This window comes from Oncorhynchus nerka, linkage group LG10 (genome assembly GCF_034236695.1).
Source record: "Oncorhynchus nerka isolate Pitt River linkage group LG10, Oner_Uvic_2.0, whole genome shotgun sequence".
NCBI lineage: Eukaryota > Metazoa > Chordata > Actinopteri > Salmoniformes > Salmonidae > Oncorhynchus > Oncorhynchus nerka.
In genome coordinates this window covers 72,983,883-73,011,752 of record NC_088405.1, presented here as the reverse complement: position 1 = coordinate 73,011,752, position 27,870 = coordinate 72,983,883, and the positions used below count along the sequence as shown (strand labels likewise).

Below are 27,870 nucleotides of genomic sequence, written 5' to 3'. Positions count from 1 at the left end.
GTGTGTGTGTGTGTGTGTGTGTGTGTGTGTGTGTGTGTGTGTGTGTGTGTGTGTGTGTGTGTGTGTGTGTGTGTGTGTGTGTGTGTGTGTGTGTGTGTGTGTACAGCCGCACAGGATGCATTAGCTATTAACTGTCTTTATAAATGTGTAACTGATCCTTAGTCATTGGTTGCATATCTCAAAGTGCAGGGTGCTTGGTTATGAAAGTTAATGAGGATAATGTCCCCACACACACACAGAAACATTAAGCCATTTCTGGCCTGATAGCTACTGAGCAGATAACAAAAGTGAAATAATTAAATTCAATATGAGTATGAATATGAATAGAATGAACATGTCAGTGAACCATACACTGACACTGAACCACACACTGACACAGATAAAAGGAAAAGCAGACACAAAACTGTCAATATATCAAGGGATTGACACCCTTCCACTGTTCATATATCTTGGTAGCACCAGCCCTCAGCTCAGTTAATGACAAACGCAAGGAGCTCTTATCTGCACATCTTGTAACTTAATCCAAGGTCACAGAGCAATAGTTACACAGAGGATTGCATTAAATCTGGAGAGACACTTCTTGTGTTTTCCAATTACACAGATTCCTCATTGGCTAGACATGGGTTATGGGTCCCCACTCCCTATTTCCCTACATACATGCACTTTGCAAAACAATTGCTCTATTTTTTATGTGATGATTTTAGATATGGTGTGATTGTGACTTGACTTGCCATTTTATTCATTAAATAAATGTCATTATATTTAACCCAATTCCGTTGACAATTTTCCATTTGTCTTTAGCAACAACATCATACAGTATCTTCCCTTTCATTTTCTGGTCAATGATTTAGAATGTCTGACAGTACATAATTAGTCATTGGAGATAGTACATCAGGGTGTGTGTATAAAGCAACAACAATCATATATGGAACTACAAAACAAACCATGAGGTCAGAGAAGGAAAAAAATGTGACAAGGAGCACTTGTTGCCATACCTACCCCTGGTTTGGTGGGGTAGATAGGTGGAGTTTGTCCTACACCTGAAATATAAGCTGACCTACAGGTAGCCAAGAACTCATTGAATGAGTTTTCTTCCTTCTCTCTCCTTTTTGTTCTCACAAACTGTCCTAAATATAATTATGCCAAAGTTCAATGTGCATAAGCAAGGGCAATAGAGGAGTACATTATACAGCAGGTTCATGTTGCAGATTATAACTACTGAGAACAAGTGAAGCCACACACCTGAGAAGGCAATAACACTAAATGTGAGTATACACCTTCCTTGTATTTTTAAGATCTAGAGGGGTAAAAGTAATTTAATGACATAAGACATTCTACAAAAAGTGTTGCTGTCTGCTGAGTTAATTTACAACTTCACATAATTGCTTATTAACCCTGGAAAACAATAAGGAAAATAATATTCCTAAACTTTCCGTCACAAGGAGCTCTATTTTTGTACTTGCGGTGTCATGCTAACTGGCAAATAAAGAATCTTAGATTTACAAAAATGTAATGGTTTTGCATATAGTTTTAAAGAGACCCTGTTTGAATGTACAGTGGGGAATACATACAGTATTACACAATATTCAGACATTTGAGGAAATGTTTTTGGCTCAGTGATGTACCATACATATGTCAACATCAGATGGAGGACATATCTAAAAGGTTAGTCACATATGCTCGTTGTGAAATCTCCTAATTCCTGGATTAAACCAACTAACTACCGTAGCTCCATTGAGAATGTTCTTGTTACTGACATTTGTCCAAATGCCAGTTAATGCTTGAACTATTCCTGAACTGTGTTACCTACTGTGTCCTAGTTTGTTGCCATTGACTAACATTGTTACTTCTTCTTTTTCAGCCTCACTGCTTGCCATGCAAATAGGGTGACAAACTACCAACCAAAGAGAACACACTTAAGACCAAGATGACCACCAAGAAGGCAGATTTCCAGCGGAGGATTGTCTCCAAGGATGGACACAACCAAGTGCGCATTGACAATGTGGAGGGCATGGTAAAGCTCTATCTCCACGACATCTGGACCACGGTGGTGGACATGAAGTGGCGCTACAAGCTCACACTGTTCTCCTCCACCTTCGTCATGACCTGGTTCCTCTTTGGCGTAATCTTCTACTTCATCGGCATGGGCAACGGTGACTTCAAGGGTGAGCTGCTGTCCAACCACACGCCGTGCATCATGAATGTTGAGACCCTTACCGGCGCCTTCCTCTTCTCCCTGGAGTCGCAGACCACCATTGGCTACGGTTTCCGCTACATTACCGACGAGTGTCCGCTGGCCATCTTCGTCCTGGTGGTCCAGCTGGTCACCACGGGCCTGGCTGAGATCTTCGTGACCGGGGCCTTTCTGGCCAAGCTGGCACGACCCAAGAAGCGGGCCGAGACTATCAAGTTCAGCCAGTCGGCGGTGATCTGCCGGCACGATGGCAAGCTATGTCTGATGGTGCGTGTGGCCAACATGAGGAAAAGCCTGCTGATCCAGTGCCAGCTGATTGGCAAGCTGCTTTCGCCCAACGTGACCGAGGAGGGTGAGAAGACTCTGATCCACCAGACAGCTGTGGACTTCTACATGGACTCATGCGGGGAGTGCCCCTTCCTAATCCTGCCCCTCACATTCTATCACGTGTTGGATGAGAGCAGCCCGCTGGTGGGGCTGACCGCTGAGAGGTTGCGGACACGCGACTTTGAGCTGCTGGTCACCCTCAACGCCACCATGGAGTCCACGGCAGCCACATGTCAGAGCCGCACATCGTTCGTTCCCCAGGAGATCCTGTGGGGCTACGAGTTCAAGCCCGTGCTCTTCAGCACCCCCAGTGGCCGGTACGTGGCCGACTTTAACTTCTTTGACAAGGTGCAGTTAAGCAGCGACCCGACACTCCTCAGCAACAACACAGAGAAGCTGAAACTGGAGGAGGTGTACAAGAAGGAATAAGGGAGGACACTCAAACATGTTGGACACACTGGTAACGAACATGATACACTTTAATTGTTGTTTTACCATAGTTACTTTTTCTTTTTCTTTTATTTCACCTTTATTTAACCAGGTAGGCTAGTTGAGAACAAGTCAATAACACAGTAGGAAAAAAAAAAAAAAAGGGGGGAGTCTATATACATTGTGTGCAAAAGGCATGAGGTAGGCGAATAATTACAATTTTGCAGATTAACACTGGAGAGATAAATGATCAGATGGTCATGTACAGGTAGAGATATTGGTGTGCAAAAGAGCAGAAAAGTAAATAAATAAAAACAGTATGGGGATGAGGTAGGTAAAAATGGGTGGGCTATTTACCGATAGACTATGTACAGCTGCAGCGATCGGTTAGCTGCTCAGATAGCAGATGTTTGAAGTTGGTGAGGGAGATAAAAGTCTCCAACTTCAGCGATTTTTGCAATTCGTTCCAGTCACAGGCAGCAGAGAACTGGAACGAAAGGCGGCCAAATGAGGTGTTGGCTTTAGGGATGATCAGTGAGATACACCTGCTGGAGCGCGTGCTACGGATGGGTGTTGCCATCGTGACCAGTGAACTGAGATTAGGCGGAGCTTTACCTAGCATGGACTTGTAGATGACCTGGAGCCAGTGGGTCTGGCGACGAATATGTAGCGAGGGCCAGCCGACTAGAGCATACAAGTCGCAGTGGTAGGTGGTATAAGGTGCTTTAGTGACAAAACGGATGGCACTGTGATAAACTGCATCCAGTTTGCTGAGTAGAGTGTTGGAAGCAATTTTGTAGATGACATCGCCGAAGTCGAGGATCGGTAGGATAGTCAGTTTTACTAGGGTAAGTTTGGCGGCGTGAGTGAAGGAGGCTTTGTTGCGGAATAGAAAGCCGACTCTTGATTTGATTTTCGATTGGAGACTGTCTAGAAACAATTTGGAAATACACCCAGCTAGCAAATTTGGTTCCTTGGAAGTTGTGGGAACGTATGTTTTTAGTTTCATATTGGTTATGGGAACGAAGCCATATGTTTCCATAAGTTCAACATTTTACCTGTTCTGGGAACATTTATTTTTAGGTTGCAGGAAGACCCTGAGAAAGTTTTACTCTGGTTCCTTTAAAGTTTGTCTGGGAGGTTTTATTAAACCTAAAACCTAGCTTATTTTGGGTTAATGTTTTTGAACTCCAAGCATTTCCTTAAGCATTAATCATGCAAACACATGTATTTTTTATTGTGACACAGCATCAGTGGGATTTGAACCTTTGATCTTCTGTTTTCTATCCATGGAATTAGTCCACTGCGCCATCAAGGAGCTAACATGGCATAATTTTTACACATACATACAAAGCTGTTAATTTTAGTATGCTCATACACACCTAATTTCAAAGGAAACGAGAACTCATTAAGATCAGACGTGGCCAATTAGTGGCCAAGGCCAACACACCTGAACACACTTAACAAGATACAGGCTAGAGAGAGTTTTGTAGATGCTGAGAACAGAATGTATATGTTTTTAAATATCAATCTTAGAACATTCTCTAAACGTTACAAAAGTTTACTTAAGGATTTGGATAGAATGTATTCTTAACATTCTCTGGACATGTTGAGAACATGACTTTAAATATAACCATGAGGAAGCCTGTAGGAAACATTATACTGAAGTCCTGAAATTCCCACAGAATAACATTGTTTCTTAATGTTCTTGGAAGAATTCGATAATGTGACTTTGAACATGACCATGACCACACATTGACTCTGTACCGGTACCCCCTGTATATCCTATTGTTATTTTACTGCTGCTCTTTAATTACGTCTTCCTTTTATTTCTTATTGTTATTAATATTTTTTTTAACTGCATTGTTGGTTAGGGGTTTGTAAGTAAGCATTTCACTTTAAGGTCTACACCTGTTGTATTCGGCGCATCTGACTAATACAATTTGATTTGATTTGAGGAACTGTAATGCTGAAGTACTGAAATTCCCATAGAAGAACGTTGTTTCTTAACATTCTCTGAACTATTTGAGAACATTCCCAATGTCAAACCAGTTGGAGAACGTTTCTAAAACATTACCACCATTAAAATGAAATGTAACCATGTTTGAACTTTTAGGAAACGTTCTGTTAAAGTAATGAATAGTAATGAAATATCAAGAAAATAAGTTCCTTAAATGTGCTGAGAAAGTTTCTTTGGAACAATCTTGCATCAATCCCAGAAAGTTGTGGGAAGGTTGTTTCTAAAATAACCATAGGACAACCACACTCTCAACAAGCTCTAATAACCATATGGTTCTCAGAACGTTATGTGCTAGCTGGGCATAGTACAGAAATATATATGTTTGTATAACTCATAAACCTAATGAGTGAATGCTGACAAATTTACGCAAAATAAATAATGTACCTGATCAGTGTGCATCTGGTCAGAGTACATTCATGTGCTGTGTACCGTATATTTGGCATATTGTTTGTATTTACAAGCTTTATAATAGGAGTATATGGACATGCATTCAGAATAAGGACTGCGTCTCAGGTGCTGGTGTTTGTGTAATTGAATTTGTGGCAGTAACTGTATTAGAAAAAAATTATGGAGGATTCCAGGAAAACAGAACAAGATGTTGTTACTTTTTATCACACAAGTTGTATATTTGAATGAATTATACATATTTCACTCAAAAGGTAGATGGGGATATAGAAAAACTAGTTTGAGATAATGGCTGTGTAATGCTTAAAAGCTGTGTTCCATCTGTATCTCTGAATAAACCATTGGCTTTCAAGAATATATGATCCATATACCATAATGAGATTGAAGGGATGTTTTATCTATAAAAAAAAGCTCTAGAAGATTCCATTACCCCCATCCCACACTGCTCTACTCCTCATCTCTGTTGTTGTGGCAACACTCAGGGTAGAGCCAAAGGAGGTTTGTCGTTTGGTTGTTGGAACACATCGACTGTGTTGGGTCAAAATAATGGGGGCAACTCCTCTTTATACTGCATGCAGACAGGGCACAATAACACACAATCTGTCACCTTCCGAGACAAGAGAAGACAGCACTTTGGTTGAAGATACTTTATTAGAAATGACACAGTAGAAAATCTATCAAAGTATATCATTTTTATGGTCCCTTTAGTAAACAATCTCAGTATCTCAGTCCTGTTTCTCAGCTTACAAGGCTGGCAGCTTATAAGTGTTCTACCCAAGCCTGCATCCCATAAAATAATACTGAACAGGTCTGAAATGACTTGCCTGGCCGACACAATCAGTTTTATATTAGTATATATAGTTTATGTTGTAAACTGTTTACAGAGCATAAAGTTCAAAGGCCACAACTGCCTTCTTTAGTCTATTTCAATGACTTTTTTGTCACTATATCTATTATAAAAACATTGTCTGTGTCTTTGGCTGGCTGAGATCAACTCGTAGTGTATATATTGCATAAGTTATAAATGTATCATATAAAAAGAAATATAACACTGACTTGTATACTTCAATCTAACAAACGCACAGCGTTCGCGACTCAGAAAAACAATAATACAAAATTGGAACTTTGTAAAATCTCTTCAGCTGAACTGGGAGTTTCTGTGGTAAGTCACTGTGGTCAAGAAAACTCCTCCTTCCTTATAAAAAGATTTGAGGTCGCACACAACATTTTACGAATCGTGCTTAATTCCAGTTTTTCAAAATTTCCAAAACACAGATGAATTGATTTCAAGGCACTCTCTTTAAGAATAACAGTCAAGTAAATCAATCTTCCCTTTACGTTCAATAATGCCATACGCACTACTATGTAGTATAATAATACTGATAAGACATAAGGCAGTTTATATCCAAAGGAATAATACTTAATTTTTCACATATTTCAGTGTCTTTCATGATCCGCCGTCCTCTCTGATGTTGCCCCACCTTTGTTCACAAACAGTCTGTGAGTACATGCATGGTCATGTGACATGACCATCTAGCACACATCTACCTAAGGTGTTTCCTGCTGGTGCTTGTTTCACAGTTTACTAAAGCCAAGTTTAGTACTTCTCCCTACTTCCTCTGAAGTACACACTCATCTGCCACACCACACCCCTCTCCACACTTACATCTTACTTATCTTGCCTCATCATTACAGTCTTTGATATGTTTACTTCATTAAATAAGGTAGTTTAATAGTTTTAAAACATATATAATAAGTAACTGTTCATGCAGCTATTGTATTTTTGGGGTATATTTAGCGACCTTTATAAAAAGGACATGATCATGTTATATAGTCCACTGATAACTCCCTTTTAATTCTACTCAAAGACTTATCTTTCACTGTTCTCAGAAGCTACATGTCGCACAATGCTCTTGCTCATAGTAACGTCCACTATTGCCCTTTTTACATTTACAGTTTTCCCTCCTATCATCTTATAGCGACATGTCTGTAGCCCTCCTCTTAATCCTTTACAGAACCTTGAGTTTCCTCACCTGCTCATGCCCTAGACTTACACCAGTTACCCTACCTCTACCAAATTTCTTCATTATTGACCCTGCCCCTGTTTTTGTTTGGTTCTGACACTATCCAAACAGAAACCCTTTGTGTTTTCCCGTTTCTTCCTCCAGTTTTAGCATAGCAAGATGCCCTTCCCTTGGCAGGTCTAATAGTACGTGCCCAGGTGGGAGGGCATGTGAGCGCCTGGGTGCCGGGTGTTGGGGTAGATACCTCCAGTGGGAGAGTTCCAGTAGGGGTTGGGGCCAGCAAAGAAGCTGGAGGAGTTGACGGGTAGCGCTTGGGGGTGGGGCGTGACGAAGTTGACCTTCTGCTGGTGTGTATGGTAGGTGCTCATGTAGGACAGATCGGAGGGGTACTTGTACATGGAGGACTCTGGCGGGTGGGGCTGCAGGGCCTGGGCGATGCCGTGGAAGTCAAACTTGTAGGCGTAGCGCTTGCCGTGCACCTTGGTCATGATGTTCTTGTCATAGTAGTAGCGCAGGGCACGGCTCAGCTTGTCGTAGTTCATGTTGGGCTTGCTCTTCCTCTCGCCCCAGCGCCTCGCCACCTCGTCAGGGTCGGTCATCTTGAACTCGCCATTGGTGCCCTCCCAGGTGATGCAGCCAGAGTTGGCGCTGTCTGACAGGAGCTCCAGCAGGAACTGCCACAACTGTATCTGTCCCGAGCCTGCAGGCAGAAAAGGTGTCAACACAGTTAAAATTACTAATATAGGCCGGGATTCAAACCGCACTATGTCGACATCGCACTGCACTTCACTTTCAAAGGCAATTTCCTTGATGTTCACGATCGCATTCAGGGTAAACGCTGCGGATGTCAGCTCAAGCGTAAATTACCTTTAAAGCTCAAGAGTAGTGCGATGTCGGCGGATTGCGGTTTGTTTGAGTCCCGGCCAACGTCTGGACAGAGACAGGAAGTCAACAGGTGTAACAGTTACTTATACAGTCGGGACAGAGTCAGGGAGTCAATATTGTAACAATTATAATACAGTCTGGACAGAGACAAGGAATCAGCACGTAATTATTTATAATACAGTCTGGAGAGAGACAGGTGGTCATCACCATAACAACTACATACAGACATGTTACAGTCAAGACCACAACAACAACTTATTGCAACAGTCACCACCATAACAGCTGCTCATATAAATGGTTCCTTTGTTAATTCATTTCTAAAATCGTACATTTTATCTAATGAAGTGATAATCACTCACACCATCCATAAAACTCACCGGGGTTTGCCAGCCTGCTGCTTGTGGGCCCCAGGATCTGGTAAGGATCTAAGAAGGGAAAAACATTCACATTAGTAGGAGAAAATATTTTATTCAGCTCAATCACCATCTATTTCAGAGTACTGTTCAAGCTAATATCTTACCTAGCTGAGGCCTCTGCTCCTCTGTTTTGGTGACAATGACTGGGGAGGGCTGGGAACCTTGAGGGATAAAGTTCCCAAAATATTAACAGGGGGTTGGTTTCCTTGAGGGCAATGTTCCAAGTGTATACAGTGGAGAAATATATTATTATCTTGAGGTATACAATTTCCTGTTCTCTGATTCTGCCCAGCCTGTTTTGTTTACGTCTAGTCCACAGGCTTGTAAAGATGTACCCTCTTAAATTAATTGTCATGTACGTTGACACATTTCCCAATAGATGAAAAGCAAAGAGAGTGCCATCTTTTGACAAACGACTGATGTACAGGACATTGTGACTCCTTACCTTTGGTGGAAGACACAGCTTGTGTAGGCCATCCAGCTCTTCTGGCTGCTTCATATGCCAGGTCTGTAAAATAACAGTAATGACAAGTCAACCTGCTGCCTGCAGTTATGAACCTTACCCCTAGATGGCCCTATGATAAAAACAAAAACATGATGTGGAAAAGGTGTGTTGACACCTTTTCTGCCTGCAGGCTTGGGACAGATACAGTGGATTTCAGTGGGTCACCTCATCGGTCTGAGGTGAGAGTGGTTGATTGCCAGAAACGTTCCATAATACAAGGGGCCTAAACACATAGGCACAACTACTGCAGTCTGGAGGATTCTTTTAAGGGCAGAGGATGCTTGTGTTGAATATAAACAAATGAAAGCACCTCTAAAATATTATTTTGACGAACGTCTTCTAAACACCTTTGTATATGAGTATTTTTGTACAATAATCCAAATGTAGTACTTTGTCTGTAAGGTGTGTGGTTCCTTGTTTCTCCTTTACCCATGTACTTTGCTCCTCTAAGTGTAATTGGATGTGCTCACAGTAAGCTCTTATGCCTCATCTACATAAACTTGTAGGAGTGATGAATCACCCACCTGGCCTAGTGGAGACTCTGGGGGAGTTGTCAGTGGGATAAACGGGAGTGTTGGGGAAAATAAAACTTGCACCTCCTGTGGAGAGTGAAAGAGAGGATAATTAATGAATTACGTAAATGATTATGTACCCGTAATGTCACAACTTTTCATGACACATTGACTGAACGTTCCATATCCATGTGGGGAGGGATTTCGTGCAGCAAATGGGTAATTACAGCACTATGCATCAACGTTAGACTTTAGCACATGCCTTCATCTACGCTCTACAGCCACAATGCATTACTGCACCAGCATACAGTAACTTCTGCACCACATAACAAAAACACATTAGAAATAATAACAACCAGTATCAGATTAGATGACTTGATGCATAATCTGATAATCATATGAATACAAAAAAAGCAGTGTGCATGTACAGTATATAAAAAGTGCACTGTATATACATAGGTGGGCACTGTGTAAGTGTGAGGATACTGTGGTGGCAGGAGCAAAGCCAGAGGTAGAGAAGGGGGGGCAGGGGTCTCCTTACCTGTGTTGCGAGCATGCATTAACCGCGGGGAGTTTTGTAAGGCTTTGTCAACATCATCGGAAGTCAAGTGAGGAAGTGGAGCTGAGAAATAAAACATTCTTTTGAAAAAGAGATGAACCAAAAAAAGAAAACAGCTCAAAACAACCTATGATGTGCAAGGAGTGATGCGTTGGGGGGCGTCAGCCATGATAAACACAGACCTTTAGCGATGCACTAAGGTAAGGGCTGCTCTCAGAACTGCCATAGAGGCAACATTCAACAGGCAAGGAGCAGTACAGGGAGATAGTGGGTAAGGAGAGGGGAAATGGAGTGGGAAAGAGAGAGCGAGAAAGAGAGAGAGCATGTAAGTGTGGAACACATCGCCATAGCGAGAGGGGAGACAATGGCAGGGAGGACCAACCCAAATAAACAGTTAATCACTCGTGCCCACATTCGTCTGTGAGAATCCATCGCTTTTCCCAATTTTCCCTCCTCCAGAGTAAATTCGGCGAGCGTTTGTACACACAAGGGGGAAAGAGGAGCAGAAACCATTACCAAAAACAAAAGGAGGAGAGGGCATTCTTCCTTTCCCGCCCATCACTAGTGTTTTTTCCAGTCGAAGAGACCTCCAATTCAAAGCCAGCCACCGTCAGGGCCTGTGAATAGTGTAGGTGTGCCTACCCACTCCCTTCAGACCATTTTACATCTAAAGCCAAACGAAAATAAGTAGGCCTATTGGCAATTCTCTCTTATCAATTTCAAACTGCCCACAGTATTTAAATGAGGGGGTGGGAACTGTTGATTGCACTAAAAGGAATGTATAAGAAAAGGTAATTCAAAAGATTTTGATGAGATGTGTTTCAAGAGAGCTTCAAGCACAGGATTGTGGAATAACACAAACAACAGCCCAGTTCAGAACGTGGTGGTACGCAAATCTAAACTCTGGACTCCTCCAGATATCTGTCTGTCTGTGTGGTCTGTGTGTCTGGCTATCTTTCTGTTTTGTTCCTCTCTTTCTCCCATCACTTACCTCATCTGTACATCTGTGGCTAAACCCTACCAAAACCAACACTGATATCAAACAAACAAAACCATTAGCAGTCATCATGAGAAGAGTAATGGTTCATTGGAAAGTTGTCTGCAAGATCAAATGGAACTTGGACTACCCTATTATTGGAGAGCAGAGAGAGACAGACTATCAAACATACACATAATCTCAAGAGTCTGACAAACCTTCTCCAATGACTATAAACAGATACTTATCTTAAGATGGGTGTCAATTAGGACTTTGATGTAGTATATCTACTCCTCTTCAAAAACATCTTAATGATTTTATTATTGTTATACTACTGCCACCATTAATCCTACTACTACTACTACTGTCACATCTACTGCTAACAATTTAAAAACTGTGTGTGTGTGTGTGTGTGTGTGTGTGTGTGTGTGTGTGTGTGTGTGTGTGTGTGTGTGTGTGTGTGTGTGTGTGTGTGCGCGCAAGTGAACGAGCATGTGGATGACATGCACAAAAGACGTGTGTGTGTAGAGGGGAGGTGAGGTGCAGTGGACAGGAAAGCAGGCCTTGGAGCAGTGAGTCATTCAGCCAAAGCAGCAGAAGCAGCAGCAACAGGGACTCCTTCACCAGGTTGCATTCTAATCTGTAGTCAAGCAAAATAGCTGAGGCCCTCTGGAGTACGTCAGTGAGAGCTAAGTTTGATTCACACAACACACAGACAGGACTACTGAGGCTCGCTACTGGAAGGCTACTGGACGGCTGCAGGATCTGCCCTTTCCCCTAACTTTAACAAGCAGACACTTTGTTAATGGAACAAGTGTATCATGTATCTCACACTCCCCTTTCTCCTTAATAATCTAGGCAAGTCTGGTTTTAGAGAGCCAGAGTGTGTACAGGCTTTGGTTTCAGGGCAAAATTTAAAGCACCTTATGCCTGCTTACCTTATAACCCCCCAGGACAAGTTTCCTACCTTACCCCTGGTATAGAGGTAAAGAATGGACCACCAGACTACAGCAGCCCTTCAGTAGTAGCCCTTTGTAGCATTTCTCTTTACCACCTGCCAACGCATTGTGTTGGTCAGCTGGGGAAAAAGGACAGAAGGCTGGAGCACGGAGAGGGAGGAGAGGAGAGAGGGATCATGAGGAGGAGAAGGAAGATACTAGACTCACTCTCTCTGAGGTAGTGCAGGTGGGAGAGCAGGATGTCTGCGTTGTAGCTGAGCGTGAGCCTCTGGAAGTCCTCCTTGCTCATCTTGCACAGGTCCTTGCCGTCCATGTTGTGGAAGAGAGCCACGTCCACGTCCAGCAGGCCATACTCTTTAACTGCCCACTCCAGCCACTGGCGCACATGCTCCGTGGACCAGAGTGTGGGATCTGCAAGGCCATGGACACAACATAGGAAGGGGGATGTGTTAACACTATAGAAGGGGTAAGATGCAGCGAGTAGCAATATTTAACTGGAGCAACTTATCCCACCACAGAGAAAAGAGAATGGAAACTCTCATAGTAAACTCTCACGTTTATACTTACTTATTTTCTTACAGTTCATACTTACTCTCATTCTTTATATGATAATAGTTGAGAATACATTTGCAATGAAACTGGTTTTAACAACCAACATTTTATAAATAAATGTTAATTTGTGCAAATACAGTCCAATTACATGAGTACTGTATTTAGAACGATGACATTCTCTTTTCCAGAGATAAGACCACTGTTACCAAACACACACACACCTAACAAACTTAACAGGATCCAAAAAACAGCTGACAGGTACAGAAACCAACCACACTGTCGTCTGGTCCTCCGTTCCAGCAATATTTAACAGTACCTGTAACTCTGTATCTGTGTCCCAAATGGCACCCTATTCCCTACATAGTGCACTACTTATGAGCAGAGCCTTATGTGCTCTGGTCAAAAGTAGTGCATCATATATGGGATAGGGTGCTATTTAGAACACAGATGTAACCCTAGCTCTCTGAGAACGAGACTACGAGCCTCTAAATATTTTTTTTTGGGGGGGCTGGAAGCCAGAGTACTTACACAGGCTCAGAGAGCAAGGGGCAACGGTAACTCATCCCGCGCAACAGAGACACGAGGCAATGATCAGTTGGGCGAAGGGGAGGCTGGCCAGCACTCGCTCTCCTCAGCCCTCAGGTCTGTTTCAGTGCAATATTGGAGGACTTAACCATCCAAACAATATAGTGGATGTGGCATTAAGCAGTGAATGCACTGTAATGCAGATGGAATTCAGATGGGACAGAAACTATAGAGGGGTGGACTCAAGTACTACATATTATAAACCGGTTGGTTAGAGCCCTGAATTCTGATTGGCTGACATCAGTGGTATATCAGACCGTATACCACGGGTATGACAAAATATTTATTTTTACTGCTCTAATTACGTTGATAACCAGTTTATAATAGCAATAAGGCACCTCAGAGGTTTGTGGTATATGGCCAATATACCACGGCTAAGGGCTGTGTCCAGGCACTCCGCGATGCATTGTGCCTAAGAACAGCTGTGGTATATTGGTCATCCAGTATACCACACCCCCTGTGCCTTATTGCTTAATTATATCATAGGCAATACACTTTTACATAACGTTTCTGTATTCTCTCCAACAATATATTATTCTATATGGCAGAGATGTTGGGTGGGGCTCTAGGGCCTCTTAAAATGCACTAATGGGTGCATTGTGCATCATATAGGAACAGATCTGTATGTATTTGAAGTTGAAATGCCCTCCCCAAGTCCCTATACCAAAATATCAGGAATGTGTTTCCTATACGTAGAGCAGAGAAGCCAGTTTAATATTGACCTCCCATTACATTCCTTGGAGCAGTGTGTGGCTATTGTCCTCTAAATTAACAGCAAAAACAGGATGTTCTTAACATGTCGCGTCATTGTCCTTGTCAGCTTCAGTTGGAGAGGAAGTTGCACTATGCCAGAAAAACTGTGTTGCACAACCTCCAGATAGAGAGTACAGTGCCCCGGGCAGTCAATGGACAGGTTTGTCTTTGGGAAAATTACTCTAAACTACGTTTCTCTATGGTTATTTCCCATTGGATACATTACTGTGGGGCGGCATGAAGCCTAGTGGTTAGAGCGTTGGGCCAGTAACCGAAAGGTTTCTGGATCAAATCCCAAAGCTGACAAGGAAAACAAGGAAAAAATATGTTGTTCTGCCACTGAACAAGGCAGTTAACCCACTGTTCCCTGGTTCGCCGTCATTGTAAATAAGAATTTGTTCTTAACTGACTTGCCTAGTTAAATAAAGGTTACACTGTGACAAAGGCTAACATAGTATCTAGTGTGACCTTTGGTTTGAGCTTCATGTACACTATGGGTCAAATGTTTAAGAATATTCAAGGGTTTTTCTTTATTTTTACTATTTTCTATTTTCATCAAAACTATGAAATAACACATATGGAATCATGTAGTGAACAGAAAAGTGTTAAACAAAAATATATTTTATTTGAGATTCTTCAAATAGCCACCCTTTGCCTTGATGACAGCCTTGCACACTCTTGCATTCTCTCAACCAGCTTCATGAGGTAGTCACCTGGAATGCATTTCAATTAACAGGTGTGCCCTCTTAAAAGTTAATTTGTGGAATTGATTTACTTCTTAATGCGTTTGAGCCAATCAGTAGTGGTGTGACAAGGTAGGAGGGTATACTGAAGATAGCCCTATTTGGTAAAAGACCAAGTCCATATTATGGCAAAAACAGCTAAAATAAGCAAAGATAAAAGACAGTCCATCATTACTTTAAGACATGAAGGTCAGTCAAACGGAAGATTTCAAGAACTTTGAACGTTTCTACAAGTGCAGTCGCAAAAACCATCAAGCGCTATGATGAAACTGGCTCTAATGAGGACCGCCACAGGAATGGAAGACAGAGATACCTGTGCTGGAGAGGATAAGTTCATTAGAGTTACCAGCTTCAGAAATTGCAGCCCAAATAAATCCTTCACAGAGTTCAAGTAACAGACACATCTCAACAACAACTGTTCAGAGGAGACTGTGTGAATCAGGCCTTCATGGTCGAATTGCTGCAAAGAAACAACTACTTAAGGATACCAATAAGAAGAAGAGACTTGCTTGGGCCAAGTAACACAAGCAATGGACATTAGACAGGTGGAAATGTGTCCTTTGGTCTGGAGTTCAAATTGGACATTTTTGGTTCCAACCGCTGTGTCTTTGTGAGACGCGGAGTAGGTGAACGGATGATCTCTGCATGTGTATTTCCCACCGTAAAGCATTGAGAAGGAAGTGTTATGGTGTGAGGGTGCTTTGCTGGTGACACTGATGTTATTTATAATTCAAGGCACACAACCAGCATGGCTACCACAGCATTCTGCAGCGATACGCCATCCCATCTGGCTTAGTGGGACTATCATTTTTTTTTTCAACAGGACAACGACCCAACACACCTCCAGGCTGTGTAAGGGATATTTTACCAAGAAGGAGAGTGATGGAGTGGTGTATTAGATGACCTGACCTCCACAATCCTCCGACCTCAACCAAATTTAAATGGTTTGGGATGAATCGGACCGGAGAGTGAAGGAAACGCAGCCAACATACGCTCAGCATATGTGGGAACTAGTTCAAGACTGTTAGAAAAGCATTCCAGGTGAAGTTGGTTAATAGAATGCCAAGAGTGTGCAAAGCTGTCATCAAGGAAAAGGGTGGCTATTTGAAGAATCTCAAATATAAAATATATTTTGATTTGTTTAACACTTTTTTGGTTACTACATGATTCCATATGTGTTATTTAGTTTTGATGTCTTCACTATTATTCTACAATGTAGAAAATAGTAAGAATAAAGAAAAACCCTTGAATGAGTAGATGTTCTAAAACTTTTTTGTGTAGTTCACAAAAAGTGTATTCATTAAAACCCCTATGCACGGCCTCTTGGGATGCGCAGTGGTTAAGGGCGCTATACTTCAGCTGCGCCACCAGAGACTCTGGGTTCGCGCCCAGGCTCTGTCGTAACTGGCCCTGACCGGGAAGTCCGTGGGGCGACGCACAATTGGCCTAGCGTCGTCCGGGTTAGGGAGGGTTTGGCCGGTAGGGAAATCCTTGTTCTTGCATGACTTTCAACCTTCATCTCTCCCGAGCCCGTACGGGAGTTGTAGCGATGAGACAAGATAGTAGCTACTAAACAATTGGATACCATGAAATTGGGGAGAAAAAGGGGTAAAATTCACACAAAAAAAAAAAACCTATGCACATAGGCCAGGATTTTATTTATTTTTGATACATCAAGAAGTGACTATCTAATGCAGATCTATGACTTTATATCAAAGAAAAAGGTGTAAATTCTGAAATATTTACGAAGTTAGCACCTAATTTCAAAGGTGCTTTATTTTGGCTATTCTGATACCTCTTTTTACCCAAAAAACATAGCACAGCCTCATGGATGTTCCAGTCAGGATTAAGTGCTGTATTCTAGGTGTGTGTCTTTGAATGGGGAACTGATAAGAATACTTTTCTCCCATTTGGCAGGGACTCACATCCCCCCTCCACCCTGCTCCTTACTCCACCCAGTTGGACCGACACCATAGGAAACCGTCTAGACAAGGAAAAGCACACTCTGCAGCAAAACGCTGGGGCTTCTGTGCTGCAGATAACAGGAAGTCTCTCCTTGTGACAGATGAATGTATGTGAGAGACATGAGGTCCCCTAATCGAAAGCAGCGAGTGACTCACATGACTGATTGGGACTGGTATTGAAGGCTCCTTTAACCGCAGAGGGCAACGCCCTGCTTCTCATTCTAAAGCAGGTCCTCTTTAGCTATGTTTACATGTGTACATAGGACACATGAGCTCGTGAGCTAGTTCACATCAGACGAGATATCCATTTTTATTATCATCTCAACTGAAGACAGGTGAGTCGACCCAAGGTAAATGAGAAGATCTAACTAAGAGCTTCAGCTGTCTAAAGAAAAGTGTTCTGGTGTTCAAATCACTGTGGTGTCATTTGATGTGTTAAGGTGCTCTGTTACCTGCGGGAACAATGACGCGGCGCTCATTGGTGGTCATGTTGGGGGGAGCGATGTGCTTGTCCTCCAGGTAACTGCTGTATGTGACAGGGGTGCTGCCCTCTCCTCCACTGGACAGCTTCCCGTTCTTCCCCACGCTGCATTCGTCAGGAGAGTTTCTGTCAGGACAAAACACAGAGGGGAGGAGTTGGGTCAGTCATAGGGAGGCGCAGTCATCCACATATGGGCGGAGTCAATCCCAGAGGGGCGGAGTCAACCACACCTGCAAATGCTCATCAAGACTATTGGTTTACCTAACTGGTAACACTACACTGGAACATCTGTTAAAAGACTGTTTATAAACCATTAGTCATTTGTTTGTAAACCGTTAGTAAAATCTTGGTTGGTGATTATCTATCTGAATCTATGTATTATCCCATGCATTCATGTTGACCCAAAAATCTCCCCATAACATTGCTAGTGTGTGCCTTGATGCTCAAACAGAGGAGACCGTGTAATTGTGATGTCAACTCTCCTCCCACCACAGATTGTGAAACAAAGTATTCTCAGATTTTTCTTATCTATCATTCCAATCCATTATTCTTTCAAATATCCCAGCTATGGCTGCAACCTGTGCCCCACAGCTCTCCTGAAGCCACATTAAAAGACGAATCTCCACTAAAATAAAGTGGAGGGAGGGAGGCGTGCCAGGGGCCCTGGGCCCCATAAGTGACCCCATTCCAAATGACTCTTCTGCCATTATCATAGCTTCTGATTCCCCTGGGGCGCGGCCACCAGATGGGATGGATTACCCATGGAATGTCATATAAATTCATATCAACCTGTTGTGGCCAAGATATGAACCATTTTGGAACCATTTCTTGGAATCGAAGTCATGTGTCAACCAACTGTTGGCCTCTCCTGACCCAGCCTTGATGGAGAATATGTCCTTGCCACGGGTACAGCCCCCAGATGCATGTGATTTGGGAATAGCTGTTTCAAAGTAAAAACACATACAAGTGATTTATTCTCAGATCTGCTGGAGGAGGGATTTTTTAATCCAGTCGTATTTCAATAATCTTAGTCCCAAAGATTACAGTAACTATTTTATGCCACTTTCATAAAGAGACATTTTATACTTCTTCTGTTAATTAATTGCCTATACTGCTGTTAGTCTCAGACTGTCCATTGACAAAATGTTGATGGCCATTTATTTTTCCTACAGGATTATTCTCATAACTGGAATGATCCAGTTTCCAGATTGTAATGTTAACATGAGACTTTGAACTGAAATTACCACATTGCTGCAAAGTGGACCACCTTAAATACCTTGCTTTTCACTTGGCAGAAATTCTGCCTCCCAAAGGGGTCTCACTTGTGTCCATAAATGTTAGCAACTTGACTGCAGAAACTAGAGACCCCATTCAATGGGGTTCAGAAGGTCAACATAAAAAATCAGGTGAAAGCTTCACTACAAATATTTCCCATGGAAGACAATCGCCGCTTTCAGCCAAACAGCATAACCTGAGTGATTACCTTCCTCTTCCCAGAAGATGGAACTCTCATCATTAGGGAATCCATCATTAAGCCATAAAGATATGGTATCTGGATCTACGAGTTGAGCAAGGGGTGAGAGATGTCCAAGGGGTGAGAGATGTCCAAGGTGTGAGAGATGTCCAAGGTGTGAGAGATGTCCAAGGTGTGAGAGATGTCCAAGGTGTGAGAGATGTCCAAGGTGTGAGAGATGTCCAAGGGGTGAGAGATGTCCAAGGGGTGAGAGATGTCCAAGGGGTGAGAGATGTCCAAGGTGTGAGAGATGTCCAAGGTGTGACTTGTACTGAAAAGTCCCTCGGAATTTGTCTGATTGAAAAACATTCTGCCAGTTTGAGTTTGACAATTTTTTTGAAAAGAACGTCTGATACGAAGCCAAAATAAAACATTAAATATGAACAGGAAATTGGGGGGAATCAATGGTCTTATTTACTATCGCAACCCTGTTTTAAGGATCAAAACAAGCCTAGACCAATTAGTTTTATAGAACATTTGCTCATGCACAAATCATACTTTACATGCATTCCCAAAATGTAATGCACAACGCCCATACTTCTACAGTTTTTATCATATTTCATTTCAATCAATACAGAGAGAGCGAGAGAGAGAGAAAATAAGAATAGAATTCATCTTTGCTAATTCAAAATGCATGCTTTTTTCTTGCGTCCCAGTTTCAGAAGAAAAACCAAGTATCTTTTGCAACTGGAGAGGGAGACAACGAGATTTCCTTTATGTAAACAATTTAAGCATGATTGAGGTTAACAGTTTGGGCAGAAGATCATACTACTGCACCCTTCCAAAATTTTATTGTGAAAGTATCTGATGTTCATTTGACTATGGAGAGCAGCCATGTCACCACATGTGCTGTTCGAAAAATATCACAAGAACTGGGGATGTTATCTATTATTGTGAAATGAATTGAGATTGTATTCAAAGGGCGGCGACTGTGGTAAATTTGAGCTAATTAGCCAAAACAAATGAACTATGTTGGGTTAGAATGTCTGATTGAAGATGAACGCAATGGGATCGATGGAAAACTAGTATATCTGTGTGTCTACTGTGGAAGTCTCCTTGTCTGTGTGTAGACATATTTGTATGTGATGCAGCGAAGTGCGCTGCAGTTCAGCCCTGATTAGTGTGTGTGTGTGTGTGTGTGTGTGTGTGTGTGTGTGTGTGTGTGTGTGTGTGTGTGTGTGTGTGTGTGTGTGTGTGTGTTACTCTATTGTCTCCCACCCAGTATGAGTCACCATCAGAGGCTTACGGAGGCCAAGCAACTGTAAACTGCTCTCCACTGGGCCCAGACACATGCTAAAACACATTCAACCCTCTATCACTGTAGAGAGAAAGAAAGAGACAGATACAGAGAGGCAAAGACTGGAGACAGATATCAAGATCAGAATGAGCGAGAGAGAGAGAGAGAGCGACATAGCGAGGTAGACAGAAAGAACAAACAATCCAAGGGAATCCTAGCGTAGAGGAGTGCAGGCGTCTCGTCGACCTTGTCTTGAAGCTAACTTGTTCATTGTTCTCCAGGTTTGGGTCAGCTAATTAATCTGCCAAGAGGTTGGGCTCCCGGGCCCACTTCACTTCCCATAAACCCTGCTGCTGCTCACTGAGGGTACTGGGTGGGGGGTGATGGAGAGGGGCATGGGAGGGGAGGTCCACAAACCCATTAAATCCAGATAATGAGGGTAGCCTCAGGACCCCTGCTAGCCCCCATGTCAACATTCCCCGTAATAGTTTCCATCGCTGAGGCTATCTGTCACCCAGCTATACCCTTACGCTACCTCCCTTTTCTAAAGCTTCAGCCATAAAACCCCCATTGCCATGCCATGTAACACAATCTTTAAGATTATCAACTCTGGAAACTAGGACCAAACTCCTGGGATGTCGGAGTGCTTTGGAACACTCCGGGTTGAGCTTTGGGTCCCCAGATGCTAGCATACACATGGTGTGCGCACACACAGACACACACACACACACACCTGTCTTCCCCCTCCAAACACACACATACATTTATGTGGCAGTACAGTAGGCCTCCCTCTAGTAGCCTAGTGAATGGAGGGGAGGATGGTGGTGTGTGCAGGAGCAGCAGTGCTGTCTGTGTTGATCTCCGCTGTAAATCTTCCTCTGCTCCCTGACTCGTCACTAATTGGAACAATCTTTCCCATGTCTCACCGCCAGATAAATAAGGCCCTCTGCCTGGGTGTCTGTGGAGAGGCCTGCTCCAAAGATGGAGATGGCTGTGTGGTGATTGGAGGGTGGCTAGATGGATGGAGGGGGGGGGTTCTTGCGCGTGTGAGATGTGTTAGAAATATGAATGCAGTGGCGGTCCTTCTATATTTTTTTGTGGTACAGCTGTTTTGAGTTTGGGTTTCCAACAGCAGCAACTCTGTCTTGGATTGGGTCTCAGGCAGCTTTGCCAGTTTTTTTTCACCCACTGAAAACCTCAGTCAAGTTCCTCGTCTGTTTGGTAAGTAGCTTGGCTGCTGGCTGTTACTGTGTAAGCCAGGCGAGACTCTTTACTATTGATGGGCGTAAACAGCAGACGTCCCTTTAACTGACTCTATACCACCGCATTTAATTTTCTGGCCCCGTAATTCAAAATATTTACATTACGACGTTCGATTTCAGGCTGCATCGACCCACTTGTTTAAAGTACATTAATAGAAATGCAGACAATAGACAGGAAATCAGGGCCACAGGCAGCCTGGCTGCAGCCCAGTGCACAGTGAACCCCAGGGTGTAAAGCACTGTGTCAATTCGCCCCTTCTAATGCTAGCACTCTCCAGAGCTCACACGATATGGGCCAGACATATGTAAAAGTGAAGCTAAAAGTGGACTGCTGTACCTGTTGCCGTTGACCTGTCCACTGTTGCACTCCATCTTGATGGTGACGCGGGCGGGCGGCTGGGACAGCCAGTCCTGCTGGTGCACCCTGGGGCTCATCTTGGCCGTCTGGCCGTACTCGCTGGCCGCCGCCGCCGCCATCTCAGCCTTGGCGTGGTGGGGCGTTCCGTAGGTGCACTCGAACAGCGACTGGTCCTCACTCACCACCGACAACGCTTCCTGTACGCAGAAAGAAAGAGCAAAGACATATCCCTCTTAGATTTCTATTACAATCAAAGCTCCATTCACTTGGTTTACAATCAACTGGTTCAGATTCATTATGTGTGGATTTTGGCATGAACCGAGTATGATTGATTTGTGATCCTAGGGGCTCTGCTCAAATTGCAGGTAATTTGGGACCGGTCTGTGATTTAAACCCTAAGCTCTATGCACATATGTGGTGGATATAACATTAGATTGCAGTCTGATGAATACCTCCTTGTGAGCTCATTGTTTTGTGGGTAAAATGGCAGACAGAATGACCCCTGGAAAACTCACCTGAAAACCAGGCCCCCTCATTATAGAGGGATTACCATGGCCAGTAAAAGTGCTCCAGTTTCATTCACTTCTACCTGGGTTGAATTAGAGCACAGAAGTATACGCTATGATTAAACCAGCTGGGTGTCTACCAGGCTCTATATGATCGACAACATGGGCAAAGAGTACCAATATTAACCAACCTGACCCTCTAAACTACCACATGCTAACCCCCTTGATCATTAACGTTTCACAGGCATTTTGTCCAACTTTTTGTCTTCCTCACAGGACAATTGCTACATCCTGGCATCACAGGTCTGAGGTAAGTTCACCCGGTGCCATCTAGATGGGATAGGCCTCCTAAAGAGTCTGGGTTACTTCCTGTCATTTTTTTGGGATGTTTTCCCCTTTTTTTCCTTAGTTTTCCCCTCTATTTATACAGGTTATTCATATTGAAATTAAATATATTTTACATCAGAAATCTGTTAGGTTCCCCTGCTAGCCACTGTCGCCCAAAGCCTACTTTAGGGGGTTTACACTTTTGATTTCTAATTAAATACTCTGTGCCAATGGCATAAAAAAGTTCAAAATCAACAAACATTTTATTAAGTGTTTTATACTTTCTCAACTGTTCAGTTATTCCCTATCCCAAGACCCCCAATTTAGCTGTAGAAAGACCTGAGAGTTTAAAAAAAAAATCCAGGTATTCTTTAGGTTATTGGGTTAGGTCAAGGCATTCTACGCATATTCAGCCATTCTTGGTGGAAATGTAAATTGAGACTCTACTTCAACTTTCATTCCAACATCCATTTGTTGTGATGTCAGGAGACCACAGTGCAGACCACACTCATGATTATCTCATCACTGGGTATACTCCCTCTAACCACAAGGCCTCAGTCAGGTCCCCATGTGTCCTTCATCCAAGAAAGATGGAATCATATGCAATACAAAACGCTTTTAGGATTTGTACATTTAAAGATTAAATGCATGTTCTAGCCAAGGAGTTAATTAAATCTTGATGAATCTAGTGTTTATCCTTCATCTATTTCAAAGCCATTCCTGTCTCCTCCCATCAACCTCAAATGAATGGGATCCAACAGTAAAAATCCATTCAACACCAATGACTAACACAAACACATATTTCCCACAAATGCCATGACATGGCAACCTGTCTCTAATTTTCCCAGTATTGTTCATAAAATCTCTTAGCCAAATCCTGTATTGCTACATATACCTCAGAGGGCTTCCATCTGAGTCAAACACCAACCCTTCTCTTCTCTTTTTCCTCTGAGCTCGTCAGCCCTCCTCAACCTGCCCTCCTCAACCTGCCCTCCTCTCTCTCTCTCGTGGAAGGAGTGCCCCTCCAACATCTCGGTGTAAGTGACCCACCCTGATCTCAAATCACTTAGGAGGAAAAGGAAGCTGTGTCGGAAAGCAGATTAATCTAGTGGGGACTGGTCCTCCCTGATATGTCAGCTGCAAACCACATTACAGAGCAGGCTCGGCTCATTGACCGTCATCTGAGAGGGGGGTCCAGGGGTTAGAGATAGAGGAGAGCAGAGCATAATATACACGAGGTGACCCCAGCCAGCATGAATAAGGGGCACACACACACAGCTTTTGTTCACCCAATGCAAACAAAACAAAACCACATCCATTCACAGCTAATGTTCAGCCACACAGCTCCATACTTCCTGAGCTTTGATCCTATGGAAAAGACCATAAAGCCAGGAACTGACCAAAAAACAACCAAAAGATAGGCCACAAAGAGATCCGTCATCAATCACAGCTGGGATTTCTGATAGATGTGTAGCCATCGAGTGCCATTTTAATGCAGTCTGTTTACATTGTGTCTGGGAACAATTTACAGATTTAGGACTTTAATGTGATCACCCAGTTGCAGGAGAACTTGCCTGAAATGTAGAAAATGCAAAACTTGTACTGTATTTGAGGTTTAAAAAGGCTTCAGAAGTTTGTAATTTCCACTATGAAAATTCAGAGTTGATTTACCCTTATAAAAAATGTATCAACCCCTACAAAAATGTCCACTAATTATAATCCACATAATAATTCACATTTCTTGTTGCTGTAGGACTAGTATTTTCCTGTAGTAGCAAACGTGATCAATTTAAGATCCTACAACTGTAAACACTGGAAACCAGTTATAAAATATTTGGCCATCCTGAAGACAACATAAATATGTGACAAAATAACATGACACTAAATACTAGATTTGGCAATCACAATATAGAGAAGATTCAGATATTCCATAAACACAAAGACAAAATGAAGCAAACATAATTTGCCTTTAGATTTAAACTAAACTAGCTTAGATCACAACAACACAAGAGTCTGGCCAGGTCTCCATCTTGCCCCAACTCAGTACAGTACATTCCTCTAAGGTCCATTATTCCTCTTCTATGGAAAGTGAGAGATAGTTTCACAACCTTAGTGTCATGGTCAAAGAAAATGAACACAGAATTAGGCAGGGAAGAATGAGGCTGTACTGGGCCCAGTTTTCCTACCGAACAGTGTCCACCATAGAATAAGTCATATAATTGTACACATTCAGGGAGGTCCTCTATGGGAGCATGTAGTGGAGTTCCAGGGGCTGCAGCATGGCCGTCTGGGTAGGGAAATGAACTGCTGACCAGAGGGCAGCTGGTTCAAATCAGAACTTGAGCCCCTCTGAGGCAGTATAGTAAATTACCCTCCATAAATATTGTGCTTTATAAGTGGAAATTGGTATAGTACACTTAATTTCACCTCATATAATGTTGTGTATATCACATTTAACAACAGTCAAAATCATGTTAGCCTGAGCTGGTTTACAGTACTTTATGGTGGACATTTTGTCCTAAAACAATTCTTCCTAAACATGCTCCAGTGTCTCCAGGGTCATTCTGACCTTATAAAGTGACATAGAGAGCCATATTCACAGTGTATGAGTAGCTCTAGCCCTGTACTCCCTCTCAATGGAGCCATTGGACCCATTCATGGAGAATGTCCCAGGCAGCCTTCCCAATGAGACATGGTGTGGTGTGGCTGAAGACAGGAAGCTCCCCTTCTCCCAGCATTTCCTGTGTTTAAAGTTCCTTTTAGGGGGAGGGATATCGGGAGGTGGGGAGCGCATAACAGGAAGTGCTCATCGTTGGCATTTTGATTGTGGCTGAGATTTGGAACACTAATGGAGTTGATGGCCGGATGAAGAGAGGGAGAAATAGAAAGAGGGAGTGGGAGGGAGGGAGTTCGCCCTGCAATTTCTACACAGCAGGCCATTGGGCAGTTCACCGCAGGTTGACGTTTATTTTAGTCTTGTCCTGGAGGCAGAACTGAGCAATTTCCCCTTAGATAGGCCAGCTGCAACATTGGCAATTGTAATAATTCACTTTTTGGTCTAAAGGGTTAGGGTTAAGGTTAGGTTTGAAATCAGATGTCATGGCTTTGTGGCTATGAGAGCTAGTGACCACTTTGCAGGGCTGCCTCCAGAACAAGATGCAGTAACATCAGTAGTGCAGGTTATGGCCTTCAATCGGGGGCAGCCATTCTGGATGTTGTTTTAGCAGCTCCCTCCCTGATTCCACCAATTAAGACCACCTTAATTTTCATTTGGTCAGACAGGCAATATTGGGGTGTCCTAATATGAATTGACAGAGACAAATCTCCCAGTCCAAAACACAAGATCTGTTATTTTTCAAACAGGAAGAACACCTGTGTTACATTTCCACGAAAGCCGTTTTGTTAGCATTGAAAAGCAGTCTGATTTGTACATGACTGCTGGAAAACATGTTTTGTTTCGCAATAGGATACCACAGAGAGAATGTTTTTGCCTAGTAGAGATCCTATGATGAATAACTTCCAGGGGCCTTGATTTGGCAGTAACATGTGTTATGGAGAAAGAGACGGAGCTTATGTGTGAAACTATAGTACAGGATGAAACGTGGAACGGCAAAAACCTGGAGAGTTTCAATTTGAAAAATTATGGGTATTTTTATTTCCATAGGTCAGTGACAAAGGTTGGCCAGAGCCTCAGACCTCACAAAGACACAGAGGTTGGTTGGCCACAACTTCCTGGATCCCCCTCTGGTATGTGTATTACACACACACATATACACACTATCTGCATGGTTTGCCTCAGTTCTGTCCATAGGCGGGCATGATAAACTGTTTTGTTTGTGTCCTGATATCCTGATGTGGTTGACTCACTGAACTGAATGCTACACTCTTCATTGTGTAATTAATTGTACATTGTATTAAGTGTATTTCTATTTTTTTTTTACACATTTAGGACTAAAGAAGTGGCTATGGACCAGCAAAGTTAACAGGTTGGTCTACCAAGAACATTTATGATTGGTAAGGGATGAGATCTGTTCTCTGATTTTTTTCTCCCTTATGTTCTATGAACATTGCTTTCTAGGTGTGTACTAGATACTAGAGGACCCAACTCACTGACCCCAGGTGAACTGTCTAAGATGATAGACTGTCTGTCCACTGGTGCCATAACGTGTCTTCAAGCTGAGAATAGTGTGACTAGTGTGACACTATCAAAACAACATGACGCAGCTTTTCAGTTGGTTGCGTCATGCTCATTTCAGCAAAACTATTCCCCAATCGTCTTGTGCTATTGTGACAGAGAGTATCTAAGTCAGTTGTTCAGAATACTCTTATAGTCATCCATAATAATCTCAATCAGGTGCAATGAAGTTCGCCACCACCAAACCTGTTCCACAAAAAGCCAGCCAGTGCATTGAGAAGGTGTTTATAAACAGTAGTCAATCTCCTCTCTGCCTGGGACTTCAACTCAACCACGGTCCCAGTGCCACAATATCACGGGTCACAAAGGAGCAAGCTCCCTCTCCAAACATTTGGGTTCTACTTCCAAACTGTACCTGTTTGCATTGAATACCAGCAAGACAGCTGATTATGTAATTATGGCTTCCCTGCTTTTGTTTTATTGCTCACACTGTGATTTGGCTGTAAACATCTTGTGCTGCCACTGGCAGACGCAGAGGGTGGAAATATTAGACGCCATGTTGAATTAGGTTTGCAGGTGACTGACTCCCTAGCAGGACTCTAAATTAAAACATGTCATGCGTAGCACTGGAGCTCCCACCTTAAAGTTAGGAGCACAACATAAAATGTAGGAAAAATATTTTTGTTATATTGATTGAGATATAGCCTATGAGTTCCAGCTACTTATGAAGCATGTTGTGCCCTAGATTATTTGATTATTATAAAAAGCAAAAAAATGCTTTTGTTCTCTGTCCATTGTCTAATTGGTGTTGTTACAGTAACTACACAAGGGTAATTACTTGATAGACTAACACTAGGATAGCCATGTCAAAGTATTAACTATTTACTACTACTTGTTACCATTCATTTTGATTATGATGTTAACATAGGCATTAATGCAACAATAACAGTAGCATGATAAAATGTCTTCAGAGAATTTAAACCTCCCATTATTTCAGTTCCTTCAGCACAGGATTGCATTTTTCATTTCAAAGTATAATTTTCGCAGATGGTTCTTTGACAAGACAAATACCTATGACCACCCCCCCCCCCCACACACACAAAAATACCAATACATAAGAAGGTAAAAAAAACTGTCAATTTCTTTTTCTTATGTTTTTTTGTAAAGGTAAAAATATCAACATCAAAAACATAATAGACGTTAAAATTGGTGCCTCTCCATAATGGATCAAATGTTCAAGAAA

General features: G+C 42.6%; 2 protein-coding genes across 10 annotated transcripts in view; one reads left to right on the top strand and one right to left on the bottom strand.

Annotated features, from left to right (window-relative positions):
- The first annotated feature begins 998 nt into the window (after positions 1-998).
- On the top strand, positions 999-27,664 carry LOC115105695 (ATP-sensitive inward rectifier potassium channel 15-like). 4 transcript variants are annotated; one of them, XR_003859903.2, is made up of 6 exons: positions 999-1,265; positions 1,862-2,981; positions 22,442-23,529; positions 26,157-26,239; positions 26,442-26,478; positions 26,571-27,664. XR_003859903.2 is itself a non-coding variant. In XM_029627997.2 (3 exons), the coding sequence occupies exon 2, from the start codon at positions 1,928-1,930 to the stop codon at positions 2,948-2,950; it is 1,023 nt and encodes a 340-aa protein (XP_029483857.1). In that variant the 5' UTR covers positions 999-1,265; positions 1,862-1,927; the 3' UTR covers positions 2,951-2,981; positions 16,762-17,289. The 4 variants fall into 4 exon arrangements, 3 of the variants coding, with proteins under 3 accessions (XP_029483857.1, XP_064879800.1, XP_029483858.1); XM_029627997.2 differs by lacking the exons at positions 22,442-23,529; positions 26,157-26,239; positions 26,442-26,478; positions 26,571-27,664 and adding an exon at positions 16,762-17,289; XM_065023728.1 differs by lacking the exons at positions 22,442-23,529; positions 26,157-26,239; positions 26,442-26,478; positions 26,571-27,664 and having other exon boundaries at positions 1,001-1,265; positions 1,862-5,730.
- Positions 6,008-27,870, bottom strand: part of LOC115105693 (transcriptional regulator Erg-like) — a 71,560-nt gene continuing 49,697 nt past the window's right edge. For 3 of the 6 annotated variants that reach the window (XM_029627993.2, XM_029627991.2, XM_029627995.1), the window contains 10 exons: positions 21,639-21,856; positions 17,261-17,415; positions 12,419-12,622; positions 10,259-10,339; positions 9,730-9,804; positions 9,146-9,208; positions 8,805-8,861; positions 8,662-8,709; positions 8,267-8,329; positions 6,008-8,099 (listed from right to left, as the gene is read on the bottom strand). In XM_029627993.2, the coding sequence (XP_029483853.1) occupies positions 7,579-8,099; positions 8,267-8,329; positions 8,662-8,709; positions 8,805-8,861; positions 9,146-9,208; positions 9,730-9,804; positions 10,259-10,339; positions 12,419-12,622; positions 17,261-17,415; positions 21,639-21,856 (1,485 nt within the window). In that variant the 3' untranslated portion in view covers positions 6,008-7,578. The remainder of the gene's footprint in view (positions 8,100-8,266; positions 8,330-8,661; positions 8,710-8,804; positions 8,862-9,145; positions 9,209-9,729; positions 9,805-10,258; positions 10,340-12,418; positions 12,623-17,260; positions 17,416-21,638; positions 21,857-27,870) is intronic. The other 3 variants (XM_029627992.2, XM_029627996.2, XM_029627994.2) reach the window with 2 other exon arrangements.

What these genes read in the sequence shown, in the direction of transcription:
- LOC115105695 (XM_029627997.2), top strand. Translation starts at nt 1,928, where the DNA reads ATGACCACCAAGAAGGCAGATTTCCAGCGGAGGATTGTCTCCAAGGAT.